The sequence below is a fragment of the Enoplosus armatus genome, chromosome 13, assembly GCF_043641665.1.
Source record: "Enoplosus armatus isolate fEnoArm2 chromosome 13, fEnoArm2.hap1, whole genome shotgun sequence".
In the NCBI taxonomy this organism is placed as follows: domain Eukaryota; kingdom Metazoa; phylum Chordata; class Actinopteri; order Centrarchiformes; family Enoplosidae; genus Enoplosus; species Enoplosus armatus.
The window spans coordinates 544,736-566,594 of NC_092192.1; the positions used below are offsets into that span (position 1 = coordinate 544,736).

Below are 21,859 nucleotides of genomic sequence, written 5' to 3' on the forward strand. Positions count from 1 at the left end.
TGTGAACAGACGAGGTTCAGTCGTCTGTCGGCGTCTTTCACTCCTCAGTAATGATGTCGTCTGGACCTCGTACAATCTGTAGATCCTGAATGTGTCGGAGTGACGTTTGTGTGTGGTCTCCAGTCTCCAGTACATTTGTCTTTTTAAGATGGTTAACGACAGCAGGGATGCGATTGGTCCTTGATCCGAGTTACCCCCCCCCCAATGATCTCGACCTGAAGAGAACCGAGAGGAACCACCCTCCTCTCCTTCAGCCCTGGAAGTGTTCATGTTTCCCGGCTGCTCTTGAACGCGTCCTCGGGTCAGACGGCTGAACACTTTGACCTGAGCATGGTTCTATAGTTTGCACTTTCTATATTTCTGTTCTCACCTGCATCATGTTTTAGTTTTATGATCTGCACTGAAGGAAAAGCTGCTCAGTTTTGGTACTTATGTCACTTATTTAGTGTGATTGTCACTTTCTGGCCTCTCTGTGGTCCACGTCACCTTCATGCTCTGCTGTCTGTCCGGGTCAGGCTCCAGCTCCTCCTTCCTGTACCTCCCATGTTTTTTCTAAAAAACAAAGCTTGATTGATGGAGGAGAAAAGGCTGTCACTTTGTGTTGTTGTGACTTTTCTTTTACTTTTTGTGTTTCTCAATTTGTCATTTTGCGCTGCTTGAATATCAGGAGCAAATCTGAAAGATGTGATTAATAAAGATGTAAATAAAGTGTTATAGATTCAGACTGAGCTGCTTTCTTCTTCTACACACCCGAAAGATGTGTTTACCCCCCCCCCATCCTCAGAATATACAGGGGTCTTTACATGTCAGAGTCCAGGGGCCCGTTGTTTATATCTGGAGTTAACAGCAGCTATTTATTGATATTAATATAAGAACATTTAAAGTTGTTTGTGACATTTATTTATTATAGTGAATAAGCTAACTATTAATCATGTAATGTTTATTATTGCCAAGAAGACGGCTTCTTTAAAACTGATCCAGACTGCCCCCCTCGCAAACATTTCTAAACCCACCCAGAGAGGGAATGTATAAAGATATTTAGATATATTTGTTGTGTTTATAGTAAGTGATGTTCTTCTTGAATCTAAAGGAAAGTCTAAATCTTGTCCTGCTCTTCTCTCAACAGTTTATGTATTTTGTTGATTTCACACAGAAGTCAAATGTATAAGTGCAAATATCTTCAAACTATCTAGTGTTTTACAATTATTAACCGCATTCGGAGGAAAAGCAGCATATCTTCATCTGAGCAGCTGGAACCAGAAAATGGTTTCACACCATCAGTTCACTTCCTGTCAGTCCACTGATCGATTAATCGATAACTGTTGGGAGTTTCATTTCAAACAAAACGTATTTTATAAACTCCTCGTGTTCAATCTGAAAAGTAACTAAAGTTGTCAGATTAATGTAGAAAAGTCAAAACAATATTTCCCTCTGAGATGAGATTCTGAAGAAGAAAGAAGTAAAGTACCTCCTATTTGAACTTAAGTACAGTACTTGAGTAAATGCACTGGTTCCAGGAGATGGGGAGCAGCCTGGAGTCCATGTGAGGTGATCGTCGTCTGGGATGTGGTGGTTGGGGATGGAGGTCTTCCTCCGTCCACACGGTGCGCTGCTGCAGCCGGACAGCTTCAGTGTGAGCTGACGGTGAAGCGTCTGTTTCAGTGTGTTTGTCCTTTAGCTGCTCTGGTCTCACGCTGCTCCAGCTGTTCCAGCTGTTCCAGCTGCTCAACGTCTGCACATTCAATAATAAGAGTAGAAATGACTGACGGGCCCATCAGACCGCAGAGCCGCTGCTGTAAACAAGCTGCTGTGATCAGGCTTCAAACTACAACTCCCATCAGCCCTCAGCATGTTCGGGTTTATTCTAACACTTGCTGAATTATTTTTATTCATGTTAGATTTGTATTTTAATAATCCGCTGTTAGTCGCAGTGAGGATATGATAAAAAGAAAATAAAACGTAAATAAGTGGCAGGTGCTGATGGTGCTGAGGTGTAGCACCGCCCCTCCTCCTCCTGCCTGGCACCGTAAATGTTATTTATGAATGTCTCCCGCTCACGGGCGTGTGCACGCAGATTCTTTATTATTATGTTTTAATAATTACAAGACATTGGACATTGATTGCAGCCGATGTTTAGGATCGTCCCGGACCCTGCAGTGCCCGATGTGTGCGGTTAAATCCAGACTTTAATTCATTGTGGTCGGTTTGGTGCTGACAGCGGCGGCAGGCGGAGCGGCGCGTTCTGTTCTATAATAATACTGGGTCAATACACCGAGTACCGCCGCTGTCTGCCAGCCCGCTGCATCCACCGGAGCCGCCTCACCCCGTCACCCGGAGGTGCTGTCCGACAAGGTAAGCACGGCGGCCAGCCGAGAGTGAGTAAAATGACCGCTTGTGTGTGGTTCTCTGTCTGTGGTAGCTAGCTAGTCCGGGCTGATCCATCCCGCAGCATCCCGCCGTGTTTTCCTCCTCTCAAGCTGCTCAGAGAGCTCACAGGCCGGCCAGACGTTATTATCATCACCGTTATTATTATTGTTAGCTAGCACGGATTCTGGCTGTGAATTGGGATGTGAGGCATTCGGGATTATTCAGAAGTAAGCTCTGTCAGCTAAAGGCTGGAGGAGGGACGACAGGCGAGAACATCCCCTCTGATATCTGCTGGATTTGTTTGTGAAATCATCGCGGCTAACGCTGCTAGCCAGCTAACGCTGGGCAGGTCAGTTAGCTACCGTTAGCTAGCTGCTGCCCCTGGATGCAGCCAGGCGGCCAGTGTAGCTCCCCGTTAGCCCCGCAGACCTGCGGAGCAGACTAGCCTGAGCCCCCGGAGCCCGTGAGGCTGTGGTGGAGGCACACTCTCCAGTCAGCCGTTTTGTTTCAGCGAGCAAAATGGCTGAATTTATTGTGCCGACCTTGAAAGTAATAACGACATGACATATTATTTATAGCAAGCTAACTGTTCAGGTGATGTTGAGCTGCACGGCAACGTTAGTTCGCTCGGTGATGTAACCGGCTGCCTTAATACTGGAAATCTTTAATGTTTTATTTTTCTACACGAAGTTTACGTCAAAATGTCTTAATGACATTCCCCCGTTTATTCTGAACTCAAACGGGAGGACCGTTATATATATGTGTGTGCGTGTTAGCATCCCTCATTGAAAACAATGGAATCTGTTAGCCACAAGCTAGCGGCAGCCGAAGATGCCCAGCGGCCTCAGTCAGTCCGGCATCAGAGAGGCGGCTCGGCTCAGGCTGCACAATGGCCTCCGCTGCCAGGGACTGCCCGTCATCACCAACCACAGTGCCATTATTTAACCACAACGAACCACGTGTTTAACTAGACCCTGATTAACGCGGCTGCCTCAGCAACCAACATCAAAATAAGGAGTGTTTTAGCCCTGAAAGTGCAACCAGGGTCTCAACTGTTTGTGGCCCCTGACCTCATTTGTACCAGGAGCCACAATGCTCATGACTACGTCAGTAACAGAGATGCTTTAATGCCACACTGCCACACATACAGGGAGGACCAGGGGGCCATGATCTTTGTGTAATTTCCCCCCAGGGATCAATAAAGTATTTCTCAGTCTGATTCTGATTTATATCAAGATAAAATCCCAGAACTGAAGCGAGGAGTCTGTTAATCGATTAGGCTACTACTTTGATAATCTATTAATCATTTTAGTCTTTTTTCCAAATTAAAATATCAAACATTTCAGCTTCTCATCTGTGAGGTTTACATATATGTGTGTGTGTATATGTGTATATATATATACATATATATGTCTGTGTGTGTATATTATATATTATATTAAAATACATTTGGGTTTAGGACTGTTAGCTATACAAAACGAGCAACATGAAGATGTCAGCTTTTTTCACTTCTTTATGACAAGTGATTAAGTGCTTAATTGAGAAAGTTATTTGCTGACTAATCGTTGCAGAAATCTCCATATGACCAATTAACTTCAACCGAAACTGGGACAGATTAGTGTTGAGCGATATGACGGTGTACACTGCGCGATGTCTCTCGCTGTCTTTATGATGGTGTTGATGTGGTGAGTCCAGATCAGATCCTCGCTGATGTGGATACAGAGGAACCTGAAGCTGCTGACTCTGGCCATTGATGGTGATGGGGGAGTGTCCTTCCCTCTGTGGCTAAAATCAAGCTAAACATTCTGTGTGAAAAAAATACTCTGCTGAGTGACCAAAAGAATACGTCCTGGTTGTTTCATAAAGTGCAGGTGGTGTCAGCCAGTTGGAGGAGCTAACGTTGACGTCAGCCTGTAGGGGGAGCTAACGTTGACGTCAGCCTGTAGGAGGAGCTAACGTTGACGTCAGCCAGTAGGAGGAGCTAACGTTGACGTGAGCCTGTAGGAGGAGCTAACGTTGATGTCAGCCTGTAGGAGGAGCTAACGTTGACGTCAGCCAGTAGGAGGAGCTAACGTTGACGTCAGCCAGTTGGAGGAGCTAACGTTGATGTCAGCCTGTAGGAGGAGCTAACGTTGACGTCAGCCAGTTGGAGGAGCTAACGTTGACGTCAGCCTGTAGGAGGAGCTAACGTTGACCTGAGCCTGTAGGAGGAGCTAACGTTGACGTCAGCCAGTAGGAGGAGCTAACGTTGACGTCAGCCAGTTGGAGGAGCTAACATTGACGTGAGCCTGTAGGAGGAGCTAACGTTGACGTGAGCCTGTAGGAGGAGCTAATGTTGACGTCAGCCAGTAGGAGGAGCTAACGTTGATGTCAGCCTGTAGGAGGAGCTAACGTTGACGTCAGCCAGTAGGAGGAGCTAACGTTGACGTCAGCCAGTTGGAGGAGCTAACATTGACGTCAGCCTGTAGGAGGAGCTAACGTTGACCTGAGCCTGTAGGAGGAGCTAACGTTGACGTCAGCCAGTAGGAGGAGCTAACGTTGACGTCAGCCAGTTGGAGGAGCTAACATTGACGTCAGCCTGTAGGAGGAGCTAACGTTGACGTGAGCCTGTAGGAGGAGCTAATGTTGACGTCAGCCAGTAGGAGGAGCTAACGTTGACGTCAGCCTGTAGGAGGAGCTAACGTTGACGTCAGCCAGTAGGAGGAGCTAACGTTGATGTCAGCCAGTAGGAGGAGCTAACGTTGACGTCGGCCTATAGGAAGAGCTAACGTTAACGTCGGCCTATAGGAAGAGCTAACGTTGACGTCGACCTGTAGGAGGAGCTAACGTTGACCTCGGCCTGTAGGAGGAGCTAACATTGACGTCGGCCTGTAGGAGGAGCTAAGGTTGACGTCGGCCTATAGGAAGAGCTAACGTTAACGTCGGCCTATAGGAAGAGCTAACGTTGACGTCGACCTGTAGGAGGAGCTAACGTTGACCTCGGCCTGTAGGAGGAGCTAACGTTGACGTCGGCCTGTAGGAGGAGCTAACGTTGACGTCGGCCTGTAGGAGGAGCTAACGTTGACGTCGACCTGTAGGAGGAGCTAACGTTGACCTCGGCCTGTAGGAGGAGCTAACGTTGACGTCGGCCTGTAGGAGGAGCTAACGTTGACGTCGACCTGTAGGAGGAGCTAACGTTGACCTCGGCCTGTAGGAGGAGCTAACGTTGACGTCGACCTGTAGGAGGAGCTAACGTTGACGTCGGCCTGTAGGAGGAGCTAACGTTGACGTCGACCTGTAGGAGGAGCTAACGTTGACGTCGGCCTGTAGGAGGAGCTAACGTTGACGTCGGCCTGTAGGAGGAGTGTTCAGTGTTCTCCAGTGTTTCCCACAGGTTGAGAATTTACTTGTGGTGGTGGATGGCGCGGCGTGTGATGTGTGGGTTCAGTAATAAACTACCCCCAGTCCAACTACCCTCATAAGTTAAAATAGGATGAGTAACGTTAACATTAACACATTAACACTTTTTTTGGCATCCAACACTAGAGGTGTAATGGTCCACAAAATTCACAGTTAAGTATGAACCTCGGTTTTGGGGTCACAGTTTGTTATGTTTTCAGTACAGCAGGGAAAACAAAAAATGCCATGTCATTTATTTTGAAAAATATAAACATTCAACAGTGGCTCATTGGCCATCATTCTTACTGTAACAGTTAATGCACTCAAATACTGACACATTGTCCAGAAAAATAAATAAGTAACAGAAATGTCAGTAATGCTCCATCACTCTGACCTGTTGATAACTCCTGAGCTCCTGCAGCTTGTGCTGGTTTATACAGGACGGACACAACAGACTGACTAACATGCACACTGAAGGCACATCATAGCAGGGCTCAAGCACTTTGACCACATGCTTAAATTATGTATTTTCTACGACCGAGTATGGTCGCATATCTGCAGTGATACACACTCCTGTAGTAACAGTTATTACTTTGACATGTTTTGAATCTGCTGTGAGAGGCTACCTGGACGCTGTGGGGAGGAGTCTGGTTTTGTCTCGTTCCGCTATCGACACATTCAGGTGATGCCGTCGTAAACGTCATGTTTGAAGTGTTTCCACAGACGGAGCCGACTTCAGTTGAGCGATGTCGGCATACACTTTGACATTAATCGGCATTAACCGGTAAACGGTCGCCACTGTGGTTGCCACAGCTGATAGACAACAACCGGTGCACTGCCAAAACGTAAATGGTAAATGATCTCACTTATATAGCGCTTTTCAACCTTCACGGTTCCCAAAGCGATTTACAGCTAAGGCTCACTCACCCATTCACTCACCAATGGCGACCAATCTGCCATGCAAGGTGCCAGTCTCCATCGGGAGGATTGGATTTTATCTACCTGGGCGGGTCTTAATCTACTGAGGCGGCCCGCCCAGGTAGATTAAGTCCCGCCCAGGCAGACAAAATCCATCTAAATGCCTTTTTTCTTTTTCTTTTTTTCAATCAAACTGAAAACATAAACCTCTCTTGTGTTGTACAGTTACTTCAAGCTACTTAAAAAAACACAACAAGCTACTCTTTAACAGCATGTTAGCATTACATTAAAGCCTCGCAGACAGCTGCAGACTTGTACTGGTCGTGCGGACGCACACACACCTCCATTCATAGTACAATTGAGAGTCCACGTTGGGACGAGGAGTACAGTACACTGGTGTAAGAGATGAGAAGCATCACCAGTACTCTAGAGCATGCTCAGTCGATGCGCTTGCTATGTGTACAGTCTGCACGGTCACAAATTTTGGGCTGCATGTGGACGCCCACATAGGGGTCAACGTGGTCCACATGGAGGCAGGTGATGACAATTATGTCACGTGGAGACGTGGAAAGCATGAAGCAAGCTTAACATTTAATGTATTAACACTCAGTTTTTAAGCAGATTTTTAATTAATTCTGAGACTAAAGGAGTTAATTAACTGTAAAAGTAGCAACATGTTTGCTTTTATACTTCAGTGACACACCTCACCTGTGGGGAACTCTCGTCCTATTGGCTCTCAGACCTGAAGGTCCTCAGATGTGAGGTCTGCAGTTGGACCATCTTGGACTGTTTTATTGAACATGCGTGACTCTACAATTGTCACATGCGTTTCCCTCCTCTCCAGGTGTGTTGCCAGGGGCAACAGCTGAATGACGATGTCCTTGTGAGAGTGGGCGGGGCTACCTGGCCCTGAGGCGGTGAGGAGGAGGAGTCTCAGCCCTCAGCCCCTCCCCCCTCTCCTCCTGTGACGGACCGGACGGAAAGACACACAAACGGGCGTGATTCTCTCCTTCCTCCTCCCCTCTCCTCCTTGTTCTCTCCCCCTCCTCCTCTCCCTGTCTCCTTCCCGCCTCCCTCCCCCGTCTCCCCCCTCATCCCCTGCCACCATGCTGTGGTCACGCTGCTGGTGGAGAGCCTGAGGAAGCAGACTCTGGAAGGCGACCCTGCTCAGCCGGGGGACTTCTACCTGGTGAGATGTCAACATGACCTCTTTGAACAGCATCATCAGGTTTATTTTAGCCTTTATCCATTAAAATAAGCCCTGATTCAGTTGAAAACCCAGAAATATTTAATTTACTATCATGAAAGCAAATTCTCACATTTCAGAACCTGAAACCATTAAATGTTTTGAAAAAATGAGTTCCTCACCATTAATCCATTATTGACATAGTAGCAGCTGCCGCTTTACACAAACTTTATTAATACAGCACACTGTGAGAACACTACACTACAGGTAACAGTCCCGCGTTCAAAAACTTATTGAAGTAAAAGTATCTAAGTAGTGTCAGTATCACAGTTAAAGTATGTAAGTACTGTCAGTATTACAGTAAAAGTATATAAGTATTGTCAGTATCACAGTAACAGTATCTAAGTAGTGTCAGTATCACAGTAAAAGTATATTAGTACTGTCAGTGTATAAGTACTGTCAGTATCACAGTAATGGTAGATGTTTCAGGTTGAGCTCATTTGAAGTACTTTGTATACTGTTGGGTACTTTCATGTACAGCGATGCGTCATTCTATGAGATCAGCATGTGTTTGTAGCATCGCACGTATCATCACAAACATCTGGAGATACGTGGTTTTCAGTGGGCAGGAAGTAACCAGTAACTAAAGCTGTCAGACAGATGTAGTGCAGTAAAAGTACAATAGTTACCTCTGAGATGTGGTGCAGTAGAAGTGTAAAGTTGCATAAAATGAAAATACTCAAGCACTGGTACTTTATGCCAGTACCTCAAATTACACAGTAATTGAGTAAATGTACTTAATTATATTCCACTGTTGCAGCTGAAGCTGCAGTTCTCTCAAATGTCCACTAGATGATGCTCCAAGAAAAAGCTCATTCAGGTCAACTTCCTCCAGCAGTCTTTATGAAATGAAGATGAACGAGTCAGGAACACTTCATCTTCATTTTTATTTTCTTAAAACATAATCATTCTGTTTGCATTCAACAACTACAGCTCCCACGAGTTTTAGGTGTGATGCCAACACATACAATCAACAATGTATTAGTAGTAAAATAGGAAGTGTCTAACCTGTCTCTGTCTGTTTGTCCTTTAGTCCCTGCTGGACCCAAAAACCCTCGCAGAGTGCTGGCCCCCAGATGGCTTGATGCCTGGTGAGTGTACATAGATAAATCTCACTCAGAAGGATTACCTGTGATTTGCTCTAAATGAACAATACTTTTATAAGAGTACTCTACTAATTTAGTACTTTACTTCCATAAAGTTGAGGTACTCACAAGAGACAGAACGGCCCAAATCTGTCTAGCAGAGTTGGAGATACATCTGGTCTCTTGTATGAGTCAAACTCCACATTTCCCATAATGCAACTCAATAGTGACAACAGGAAAAAGGGGGAAATGCATATCATAGTAAGAACTGCCTTAAAACACAACATTTACAATAGTTAGATATGATGCCACAGAGACGTGATGCTCTGCAGACACACTGAACCGTCCTGACTTGGGTGTTTACCTCTCCACATGTACGACAAGATCAATCCAAGTAATCAAAAAACACTGGCACACATTGAGAGAGGTAGAAATGTGTGGAGTTTTGTCATTTTTATAGAATGAATGCGTCCAACAAGAGATACAGACGGAGGAGATGAATGCGTTTTCTTTCAAAAGATTTTGTTCCTTGTGACACAAAGATGAAAACTGATTTTTGGAATGGTCTGTTGAAGAGTCTAATTTCAGCTCACTGTAAATTGAACTTGTAGTCAGAAAAATAACTAAAGTGATTAAGAAGTGAAAGTGCGGCGGGTAGAGAAACAGATCCCAAACATGTAGTAACCCGATAAACCTTAGCGGGCAGCGGCCATCTGACCGGCTCCCCTCTGGCCGGTCAGATGACACCTTCAGGGACTTCAGCTTTCAATGTGTCTCTGAAATGAGATCAGTCGGATCTTTCCTTTTTAAATGAAGCAACACATGATGTCTGATAAACAAACTAAACAAACTGATCCGCAAGGCCAGTGACGGTGTGGGGGTGGAGCTGGACTCTCTGACGGTGGTGTCAGAGAGGAGGATGCTGTCTAAGCTGCGGGGCATCTTGGACAATGTCTCACATCCTCTCCATGACGTACTGGTCGGACACAAGAGCAGCTTCAGTGGGAGACTCATTCCTCCCAAATGTACAACAGAGCGACACAGGAAATCATTCCTGCCTGTGGCCATCAGACTGTTCAACTCCTCCCTCTGAGTGTCAGACACTCAGGAAGAGACTGGAAATCTGGATCTACCTCACCTGTTCATACACTACCTCACTATTTATTCTAAATGTTTAAGTGCAATAGATATATAGTCATACACTTCAGTGCAACACATACATACAAATACATTGTTATTGTATATATTTTTTACCTCATTGTTCACTTAAATACTTTAAATGTGTATATTTTTTATTTTCTATTTCTTATTTTTATATTTTGTACATACTTTTAGTTCTAAATTATGCTACTTTTTACTCTTGAATGGGAGCACCGGTACTGTACAACTTCCCCCCGGGGATCAATAAAGTATTTCTGATTCTGAGTCTGATTCTGATGTCACATGATGACATCACATAGCGTCATCACATGACTAACTGTGTGTGTGTGTGTGTGTGTGTGTGTGTGTGTGTGTGTGTCTCAGAGAGCAGCTACTGGCAGCTCTGCCCTCCCTCCAAGTCTGGCCTGCAGGGGGGGTTACTGAGCTCTAGTTTCCCCCCCGGCCCCGTGCCCCTGGTGCCCCCAGATGCTCACCTACAGGAGGGGGGCGACCCCCTGGACGGCACCCCCCCTCAGGCGCAGCAGCACCGGCCCCTGGCGCCCAGCACCTCAGCGTCCGAGCTGTCTCTCCCCGGAGTGCCAGTGGCCCCTCCTGGCCCCGGGCCCCCTCCTCCTCCTCCCCCGCCCCCCAAACGCCACTGTCGTTCGCTGTCGGTGCCTGAGGACCTGTCGCGCTGCCGATACACCTGGCGGCCCAGCGCCTCGCGGGTCTGGACTCCTGTCAGTCGCCAGCAGTGCCATGGGGGAGCAGGAGGAGGGGTCACAGGTGGGGGGGTGGGGGCGGGAGTTGGGGGTATAGGGGCAGGTGCAGCGGGGGGAGGAGCCTGTCCTCTCCGCGCTCCTAGCTCCTCTCTGAACTCGTCGCTACACTCCTCATCCAGCCCCACCTTCTTCAGCCTGGCGCTATCTCCGGACTCCCCACTGCCCTGGAGCTTCCCCTGGGACCCCATCGAGGCAGCGGCAGGGGGAGGAGCTTGCTGCTGCTTCTTTCCCTCCCCTTCCTCCTGCTCCTCCTCGCCCTCTCCCCTCCACCCGCCTCCCCCTCCTCAGAGGCGTTTCTCCCTCTCCCCCGTGCTCATCAGAGACTCGGCGGCCTCCACATTCCTGCCTCCCCCTCCTGTGCCGAGCCAAGCGGCGGCACCTCCGCCGGGCTGCTCTGCCGTGGCCGGAGCGGCTCGGGGGGGCCCGGTGCCCGCCTCGCCCTCCTCAGCCTGCAGTACGCCGTCGTCTCTGAGACGCAGTCTGCCGCCGCAGCTGCCGCGCTGCCACTCGCAGCCCTGCGACCTGCTGCTGCTCAAACCAGGTCTGAAGAGGCGCCGCGACCCCGACAGACCCTGCGCCCGACCCGTCCTCGACTTCACCAAGATGACTCAGGTACTGCAGAACATTGATCAACTAGTTTGAACAAAAACTAATTTTCTTCATGTCATGTATTAAGCAAAAATGAAAATGTTCTCTGGCTGCAGCTTCTGCTTTTCTCTGTTCACTGAATATTTTGGACAAAACACAACATTTGACGTCACCTTGGAGTTTGTGATTCATTGATTTAATCAGATAAACTATCAACAGATTAATCAATGATGAGAGCAGTTTGTCAGTCGCAGCTCTAGACTTTTCTCTAAGCAGCATTTCTTGTAGTCGTGAACAACTCTAAATCGCTGCACTGACATTTACTGTCAATTATTGGCCATCAAACAAGCTGATATCTGCTGATTTATTGGTGCAGCTCTGGTTGTCAGTCTGCTTCGACACTTCTGATGAGTTCTGTGTTTGTTTTTCCCTCCTTGCTGTCTTGCAGACCCGCAGCATCGATCCGCAGTGTCTGGAGCGCGGCGGCGGCAGGCTGGCCTGCGGCGGTGACGTCTGCATAGGCATGGAGGCCTTCATGGGCGACTTCCGGGGCTCCTGCTCGCCGGCCGAGTGCCTGGGCAGGACCAGCATCGGGCCGCTGAGCGAGAGCGACGAGGAGTGCCGCGAGGACGACGAGGACGACGACGGGGAGGAGGAAGCAGGCGAGCGCGAGGCGGCGCAGCAGGCGGTGTTTGAGAGGGATTGTACAGAACTCGACTTGAACTTAATAGAAGAAAACTGACGCATTTGTAAATGGAAGGCTGTTCTCTCTTTCAGTTTTTTGATTTAGTTTTATTTTTGAATTGATCTGAACCCCCCCCCCCCCCCCCCCCCCGGACCACCATTGTCTCAACACTCCGCGCCTCCTTGCCACCAATCAGCAAGGCTCTCAGGAACAACACCTTCTCTCATTGGATGAGCTGGGGTAAACGAAGCTGATTGACGACGACAGTGATGATCTGACTACCACCAACAAAGACTCGGCGCTGTGGCTTCACTTGGAATCCTCCTTGTTTTCTAAGTGAGGATCTAGAGAGCAACTCTGGTCGCCTGCGATGAGAGGAAACCTCCACACTCTGAGTCCCAGTCAGCACAGGTTGTCCTCCTGCATCTGACCTCAGTTACATGAGTTAAACATGATCTTTGCATCGTCAGCATTGCCAGTTTGAACCTGCTAGCTTTAGGCTAACACACCAACAAGCCGTTGTTCAGGTATCTGAAGCCCAGATGCAGAGTTTTCCCGCTTCTGTGACTGGACTCAGACTGTCCAGGTGCTTCTTGGCGTCAAGGTGTCTTCCAACACACAGCTGCTGAGTCTCTCTTTAACACACTACAGTCTGACGAGGCCGTCGCCGCACTGCAGCGCCAATCTGAAGCATCACCACCACATCACACAGTCCTGAACCACAACGCAAAGCCAGACCAGATCTCTTCCGCCAAAGAGTTAATCTGCAGTTTAAAGGGTCCGTCCTCCCAAAGCTTCCCTTTAGTAGTAAATATAAGTTCAACTCACAATCTAAGAACTTTCCATATGACATTTATATAAGTAACAAACTTAAAAAAATAACTTATAGTTTCTTAGTCAGCAGAACAAAATCTGGACTCCAGCATAGAGCAGAAACACTGGGCTAGCTACATGACGCGTGGGCAGGTCCAGGTCCTGACCGGTCATTTGGCAACACAGATAGTTTTGTTGGTTGGTTTCTGTCTTTCTATGGGATTTGTTGACTATGAGGAAATGTGTAGAATATCACCAGATTTAATCTTTTAAAACACACAAGTTAGAGCTGCTTATGTTGAATATTAATCACTGATAATGAATTATTATTTCAGTGTCCTGATTTGACAGTTTTCATGATGAAATAAATCGACCTCAGCCTGAAGTCTCCGAGATGTAAATTTGGATTTTCTGAGTAAAACATTTTAGTCTTCGACCACGTGGTTCTGAATACTTTACTAAATGTCACAACGTGTTCGTATCGACATTTATGATAGTAAGAGTGCCTTTGACCAGAATCGGTAGTCTTTGATCGGCACAACTTTATTTCTAACATAAGTAATTAAGAGTTCTGAGTCTGGTGTTGCATAAAAAACAAGAAACACAAAGTGTTTTAAAGACTTAAAAACACACACACACAACTGTGTGAACAGCTGTGAATCACAGTCATGTGACCTCAGTGTGGTGATGCGTTCATGTTCGCTGCTGTTTTGTGGTGTCGACCCGTAAGGCCTTGCCGAGGGCAGGTAGCCACTGATGCTGTTGTTCACCTGAGTGTTCACACATTCCTGTCACACACCTGTCACACACCCGTCACTGGAAAACACAACACACACTCCTTGTTCACCCACCCTGTCTGTGTGTGTGTCTGACATCTTGACCCCCCTGGTAGTCATGTGACTCGTGTCCAGATTGAATCCAGATTGAATCCAGATGCAGTTTATCCACATTGACTCCTGACAGTCTGAAGCACTGTCCGGTTTTATTGTGCGTTAACTCACACTGCACATTTTAAATGGCCAAAATGTGCTCTGTGCTCACGCTAGTTACGTTTAATGATACGTTTAGTTTCCAGAAAATCAGCTATCAACAAACCACTTTTACACCTCAGACAGGAAACTCCTGAATCTGGCCGGACATTCGATGCTAACTTGCAGTTCTTTGATACTCACTGCTTGTGGAGCTTGGAGAGAACAATGCATTTAAGTAGCTGAATCAAATTTCAGTCTGGATACAATCTTGATGCTGAAGATGCACAGACCCACCAGGTGTGAATGTGGTGTTGGGAAAGTGGACTGAAAACGCTCGTTATGTGATTTTTTTGTTTTATTTTGTTTTGTCGTCCAATTTTGGCTTGAAACCCACAAAAAAGAACAAAAATCGCACGTTTCAGTTCTCAGAACCTTTTACTGCGTTTCACTGAGCGTCCATGCTGTTGTTGACAGCTGCACTGCTGCATAAAGGACCACACGGCTTGTTTTACACATTTTAGCTTTTGTACTGAGACTCATACTTCACATTCCTGCTGATCATTTCAATTCCTCCAATAGGTTTCAGATTGATTTCCCTCCTTCCGGGTAGCCATTTTCTTTCCGATCACTTCTGTGAAATTCAACCTGCAGTGAGATAGTTGATCACAGTCAGTGTTTAGGTGGTTTTATTTACTTTAAAAGTTATTTTGTTATTACGCAACACGGCTGAAAACAGACGTCCCTTTAGCGATGCGTTCAAGGACACTTTAACTTCCAAGAGTTGAAGGTCAGCTGCCGAAAAAGCAACGAAGAGTAATGTTAGAAACTCAAACCCAGAAGACAATCAACAAGTAAGCAGGAACATTATAAAAAAAAAGTTTGAAGAAGGTAAAGTGTGTTTGGTCATTTCAGTTCAGCAGACGACTGTCAGATATCAGATGTTGAAATGTCCCTGAATGCATCAGAAAGGGGAAAGAGTTAGCATTCAATAACACGTTTGACTGAAAAAATAAAGGTGTCTGAATGTTGACTGTGATGGATTATCTTCATTTGATTGTGGCAAGTTTACTGTTAAATTTTCAGACATTTGTTTGAACACAACAGCAGTGAATTCACTTTGTAAAGGAAGGGATTGTTTTTGTGTTAGCGAGTTGTTGCAGTCTGGATGTTGGAGGGCTTAAAACTCGTCTGTGTTTGATTTGTGAGTGCAAAATGCAGAGTTTCAGTTTGTGCCATTGTTTTTTTCTTTTCTGTCTAATGTCAGTTTTCATCGTCACATTGTTGGGGGGAAAAATGTCTTTTGTATTTATGAACTGAAAAACACCCTGCTGGTGATTTTGATTCAGCACTCTTGAAGGAACCGTTCAACATTTTGAGATGGTCACATTTTCTTGAGAGTGAGATGTTCAGATGGAATTCAGTCTCATGTTAATGTGTTAAGTCTGGAAGCTGGAGTACGTGGTTAGCCTAGCTTCGCATAAAGACTGGCCACCACAAGGTTCTACCAAAACTGTGTCAGGTGAGGTGTTCTGTGTAAATCATAATAGCCGAGGGGGAGAAACAACCCTTCACATTGTCCTCTGACTTGTAATTCTGTGTGAAAATAACTACTGACATGTCAAACAACTGTTGCAGGACGGCAGCAAACCGCTAGCAGTTGCATCCAAATAAATTCAATATTTATATAATAATAATGATGATGATGATAGTAATAATTTATATAAAATAACACTAATACAATCAATTAACCACATTTTATGCTAAAATAAGATAGTAACCATGTAAACATACCTTCTTAACATCAGCGTTAGTGTTGTCATTTTCAGCATGTTAGCAGGCTAATGTTAGCATTTAACTCAAAGCTCCACTGTGTCTAAATAGCTGTAGACTTTGTTTGTGTTCAGATTAAACAAACGAGATACGTGTTTATCAGTGAGCTTTAGCGGTATTCTTTATGCTAAGCTAGGCTAACTACAACCTAACTCTAGTTCTGTACTTAACACACAGACATAAGGTAGATATCCATCTGAACATCTCACTGTCAAAGAGAAAAAGAATAAGATGATTTATCAAAATGTTGAACTAATCCTTTATGGACAGGATAACATTTGTTATAAGCTAGCTTGTGTCACTTGTTAGCTTCATGTGCTGTCAATTAGAACTCTAACTTGGTGATGCATCAAAGTAGACGGAAAAAAACAGGTCAGTTCACCCAAATTTACAAAATAATTGAAAATGAAAAGTTTCAAAAAAACTGATGTGTCCAGAAACGCTGTCCCTGTAAAGCATATACACAGACAGTCCCTGTAATGCATATACACAGACAGTCCCCGTATCGCACTTGTACACACATGCAGTGTCCCTGTAACACACACACACATACAGTGTCCCTATAACACACACACACACACACACACACACACACACACACACACAGTGTCCCTATAACACACAGTGTCCCTGTAACACACACACACACACACACACAGTGTCCCTGTAACACACAGTGTCCCTGTAACCCCCCTCCCAGTTCGTCAGTTTGTTTCTGTTGATCGCTCCATGACGCCCAACATAAGCCTTAACTGAACATATTCTATTATTCTGTAAATCGAAACATTAAAAAAGACAAACTAACAGAGAAGAAAAGGAAATGTGTTCTGTAGCTGTTAAATTTTTAGTCCCTCTGTTCATTATTTTCTGCTGTTTTTTCTTCATATTTCTAATCTGATGTCTGAGCGTGACGAGGTGTCGGCCATGAAAAAATAAAAGAAGCTTCAGATGGTGGAGGAGCAGTCGTGTACAAAGTTAGCGGAGAGACTCGGACATCTTGTCTTTTAGAAATGTTTTTTATTGTATGTGATTAAAAAAAACAATGACAACATGGCAATTTGAAAAGCAGTTTGTGAATAAATTAAGTTTATTGAGAATTATTTTACAAAGAAAGGGTAAAATTGGTGTCCTGTGTTCATTGTCATCACTCATGGCGGCCATTATAGCAGCATACTGCTGGTTTTGTATGTTTTAGTACACCCGTCACTAAAATGAAGTTTAATTAACAGTTTAATTTGAAGAAGTCATAACTTGAGAATAAATCTTAGAGAATGATCATGTTATGAGAGCTGCAGTTTAATGAAGAGTAAATAGTTTAAGAATAAAGTTGTAATTTTAATGATAAGAAGTCAGCGTGTTATGAAGCAAGAGGTGCAATTCATGAGAATTAAGTCATATTATGAGAATAAACAGAAAAAAGTCACTTTTGGAATAATAATGATAAGAGAATATAGTTTAGAGAAAGCATTATAACACATCGGTACAAACATTCCCCCTCCCCTCTAATCCACAATCAACCGAGCGGGGGCCGATGTTCCTGAAACACCTCGTTATGAACGACACGTCAAAGTCATCAGCTGAGCTTTGTGGACAATTTTACTTTATTCTGGACACACCAAGACTTCTTTGGGGTCACGTATGCTCACAGCAAATTGGTTTTATATCCTAAATTGCCAGAAAGAAACGGAGGTGTGCGCCTCCAGCTGGTGTTCGTCTGAGCTACGTTCTACAAGCCCTCCGCTCCATAGACATGCCAGTATACCAGGATGAATGTCTACTAGAAACAATAGCAGGTTATAATTCCCACCAGTATAATCACACTAATCATTCTGCACACTCCCCAGGCCCATCACTCCCCAACAAGTCCTTCATGTTGGGGGCCTGGCCTGGTTTTTATGATCTTTTCACCTGTAAACTCATGTCGACTGACAAATATACGTGAATCACTGCTGTGTAAGATGGAACAGTTCATCCCAGTGCACTTAAATAAAGACCCTCTGAATTCAATAAGGTTTTATTGATGAAGTAGTAGATGTGAACAGATGTTACACAGTCACCCTAAAAAATAACATAAAATTAAAAACTACAAGGTTTTTGAAATAGTTCATGAGCATGCAGATCAACAGTAAAGAGAGAATATTAATGTTAAAAAGATATCATGCTGCGCTGTCAGGTAGTGATTAAAACATGAGACATATTTTTGACAAAGTCATAATTAATAATAATTAATAATGAGTCCTGCTTCTCAGACAGGAAACCAAAAAGTTTGACTACAATAAATAAAACTTGAAACAAGTTTATCTCAAACAATTCATTGTTAAAAATCAAAGTGCCAGTAAAGAGAACCCGCTGCGTGTTCCCTCCGTCACACAGGTGAGGAGATGGTTCGCTCTGTGTGTTCAGTTTTTGTCAGCAGGGCAGCCCCCCTCCGGCCCCCCGCTGGAGGAGGTGATGGCCGGGGCCGAGGTGACGCTGATGGGGACGACCCTCTCCTTCCCATCAGTCACCGCTCTCTCCCGGGGTGCCTGGATCTGCAGCCGGCCGCCCACCAGCGAGCAGGTGACGGCCTCGGGGGCGACGCCGTCCGGCAGGTCGAACTCCTGTCTGAACTCCTGACACCTGTAGGAGTACGAGCCCTTCTCGTCCTCCTTCTTCTTCTCCGTCCTGCCGCTCACCCTCAGTTTCCTGCCCACTTGTGTGACTGACAGCTCCTCCGGGGAAAACTCCTTAGTGTCCAGGCTGAGGGCGAAGCTGCTGCCGTCCCTTCCCAGGTCCTGGAAGGCGATGGGCTGGAAGACCCCCGTAGAGGACGAGGTCTGGTCGATCTCCTCGAAGATCCTCTGGTGCAGCCTCTCCATGTACTCCATGCTCTGCCTCATCTCCTGTATGTGGCGGATCATCTCCTGCTCGATGTGGTAGAAGAGCGGCCGGGTCTCGGGCCACAGGCTGCGGACGGGCCAGTGCAGGTCCAGGAAAGGCCTCATAGTGACGGGGGACGGCTGGAAGACGCTGGGACACAACATCCTGACGGTGGTGGTGGTCTGGTTTAAGATGGGCAGCTTCAGTCTGGAGTCTGTCTGTCTGTCTGATGTCCTGCCTCTCTGCTGTTTATATTCGCGCACACACCCGTCGGAAAGTTCGAGCAGCATTCCTGTGTGTGTGTGTGTGTGTGTGTGTGTGTGTGTGTGTGTGTGTGTGTGCTCACAGTCTAAATGCAGCCTGGCTGGTATTCCTGCAGCCTGCTGCCACATGCCAACACATGTCAGCTTTGTTCTATTTCTGCTGCAGGACTCTGTCATGGTCTTTATAAAGCAGGTGAACGCACACACACACACACACACACACATTATGAGTCACTTCACAAGATTAAACTTCATCAATGATGCTGTTTTTCCTGTTTTTCTCCCAGTGGAGAGGTTTTAATAAACGATGTTAATAAATTAATACTGCCTTTGTGTTTCAGCCTGTTTCTTGTCTTTTAACTTCCTGTCTACACAGGAAGTGGGAATGTGTCGCGTTCTGCTGCTTGTGATCAGCTTCATCTGCATTTGGTCTGTTTAATAATCTAACGTTCAGCTGATTATTAGATCAGTTCACAGCTCTGGGATCAGCTGATCATCTTAAACAGTCATGGTGACTGGTCAGTGTATTATTTATTAACGTGTGTTAATATATAATATTTCTTCACAGTGGAGACTCAGCTGGTTGGTTCCACTGTTATTCACATAGACTCATTATTACATTATCAATGAAATATATAGTATATTACATATTGGAGTGAAAAGATTTCATGTTCAAAGTCACCAGAGGCCTGTGCTACAGAGCAGGGTTTGAGTCAGGGTTGGCCCTAACATCACAGCTCCTGAGACGTTTCACCATAGAAACAGCTGCCACAGCTCGCTAGCCGAACGCTAGTTAACGCTGAACGTAACTTTGCTCCAAAAATTCTCTTTTTAATCTGATATCGGTGTTATCAGGTCACATGACCTCCTTAAAAGTCAGGACCATGAGTGTTTACCTGTATTCAGGGCCGGCTCTGGGCACAGGCGAAGTAGGCGGTCGCCTCGGGCGCCACCTGCCGGAGGGGGCGCCGCTCGGCTGTTGTTATTAATGTAATAATGTTTGCCGTGTATGCACGTGCGCGGGGGGGCAAAATCATAATCTCGCCTAGGGCACCAAAATGGCTAGGGCCGGCACTGCTTGTATTTACTTGATAACCAGCAGCAGCGACCAGAAGCTGAAAGACAAAACAGAAAGTGGAACAAACTAAAAGAGATGTGAAGTGTGAAAATGTTTCTTGGATAGAACTCTACAATAATAATCATTTAACATACAGGTTCATAATCTGACGTCTACTTTCAGTTATTATTGTGGTTTCTGTCTCTAAATACTACAGTACCCATGAGAAAATCCACAACATCGTTTTTATTTTCAGCTTCCAGTTTTTCCCAGTGACGCAACCCTCTCCTCCCACCCTTCCACTTCCTACCAATCACATCTCACCAGATCCATTTACAGCCAATCAGATGTCAGCTGCCTCGAGGATGGAGAGACAGGTCGTGTGTTGTTTCCACGCGTTGCTCGAGCGTCAGTCGACGTCTTTACTGTCAGTCCTGATGATGGATTTCTCATCATGTGAAAGGTGGCCAGATCGATTCCCGCCTCCTCCAGAAGAAACTCAAACTCCACTGACTTCCTCTGGAAAATGGTGAAAATGATTCGTTGGTTCGAACATTTTAAGAAACAGTTAACCAGTGCGACTGCAGTTCAGAAAACACTCCTCAGTGTTTGTGTGTTGTGGATTAAATTCAGGACTCAGTGGAGGTGGTGGGAGAAAGGCGGATGATGTCTAAGCTATCCTCCCTGAGGGAGAACATGTCCCACCCCATGCAGGACACTCTGGCAGCACTGGGCAGCTCCTTCAGGGACAGGCTGCTTCACCCGCACTGTGTGAAGGAGAGACACCGCAGGTCTTTCCTCCCAGCTGCTGTCAGGCTCAATCAGACCTGCTCCCAGTAGACCTGCTCCCAGTAGACCTGCTCCCAGTAGACCTGCTCCCAGTGGACCACACACACACTGACATGGACAATCCACATATCTCTGAATGTAACAATGGTGCAATACAGTACAATCCCTTTACCTTTATCTCTTTCTTCTGTGAATTTGTAAATTTCAGTTTTGTAGTTTTAGTAGCTTTTTTATAACAGTCTTTATTGTTTTTATTTATTATATCTTGATCTTCTACTTATGTCTCTATTGCACTATCCTGTACGCTGCTGGAACAATGCAAACTTCCCCGCAGAGGGATTATTAAAGGATTATCTTATCTCATATTATCTTAAATAATGAGGAAAACGTAAGTAAAAGTAATCCCTGTGAGTTGAAAGCTCAGTCTTCAGTCTGCTCTGAACGCTCCCTTCGCTTGTCGTGTCTTACGTCCGTGAGACGTATTACGTAATAAGCCTCAGGGATGGTCATCTGCTCAGGGCACAGCAGTGACAGCACGCCCACGAAGAAGAAGAAGAAGAAGAAGAAGAAGAAGAAGAAAACAAAGCACAGCCACCAAGTAGAGGGCCGCTCACCCCCCCTCAGTCTGTCTGAGTTGCTGCTCTGCTCAGGACGGCTCTTTACTGCTACTCAGGTTGTTCAGAGTCTCACAGAAAGAGCTTTTTCTGTTGAGAAGGAAAGGAGGTAGGTAGGAGGTCGTTCCTGGATGGACAGATGGCTTTACTTGTTGCTAAAGTCATCGTTAACTACTGCTAACTGTAGCTGCCGTTCGCTAGTTAGCTGTGCAGCTAGCAGTCCTCTTAGCCATAGATATATATATCTATATCTATGCTCTTAGTTAGCTGACTCGAACCATCTGACTCTCGGAGACCGGGCCTGAAAACCTCCTCCTCCCGGCGGTCCAAAGCTCCTGTGCTGGCGGCGTAAACACCAACACTCCCCTGGTGCTCAGAGCTAACTGAGCTAACGGCAGCTACAGTTAGCAGCAGTTAGCAGTTACTTTCTAAAGCTTTCTGTCCATAAATCACAGAGAGTTGAGGCAGAGCTGC

General features: G+C 45.8%; 2 protein-coding genes across 2 annotated transcripts; one reads left to right on the forward strand and one right to left on the reverse strand.

Annotated features, from left to right (window-relative positions):
• Positions 1-3,198: 3,198 nt before the first annotated feature.
• On the forward strand, positions 3,199-12,246 carry fam53c (family with sequence similarity 53 member C). Its single transcript, XM_070917585.1, has 7 exons — positions 3,199-3,298; positions 7,129-7,200; positions 7,578-7,852; positions 8,943-9,000; positions 10,519-10,920; positions 10,975-11,528; positions 11,953-12,246. Exons 1-7 carry the CDS (start codon positions 3,199-3,201, stop codon positions 12,244-12,246), a joined length of 1,755 nt encoding a protein of 584 aa, XP_070773686.1.
• Positions 12,247-17,973: 5,727 nt separating this feature from the next.
• hspb9l (heat shock protein, alpha-crystallin-related, b9-like) lies at positions 17,974-18,869 on the reverse strand. The gene has a single exon (XM_070917392.1). It carries the CDS (start codon positions 18,824-18,826, stop codon positions 18,203-18,205), a length of 624 nt encoding a protein of 207 aa, XP_070773493.1. The 5' UTR covers positions 18,827-18,869; the 3' UTR covers positions 17,974-18,202.
• Positions 18,870-21,859: the final 2,990 nt, after the last annotated feature.

Excerpts from the sequence above, each read along its gene's own strand:
- hspb9l (XM_070917392.1), bottom strand. The coding sequence starts at position 18,826 with ATGTTGTGTCCCAGCGTCTTCCAGCCGTCCCCCGTCACTATGAGGCCT.
- fam53c (XM_070917585.1), top strand. The coding sequence starts at position 3,199 with ATGCCCAGCGGCCTCAGTCAGTCCGGCATCAGAGAGGCGGCTCGGCTC. Across the intron at positions 3,299-7,128 it reads GCCCGTCATCACCAACCACA|TCTGCACGGTCACAAATTTT; the intron begins GTGCCATTATTT and ends CTATGTGTACAG. Across the intron at positions 11,529-11,952 it reads ACTTCACCAAGATGACTCAG|ACCCGCAGCATCGATCCGCA; the intron begins GTACTGCAGAAC and ends GCTGTCTTGCAG.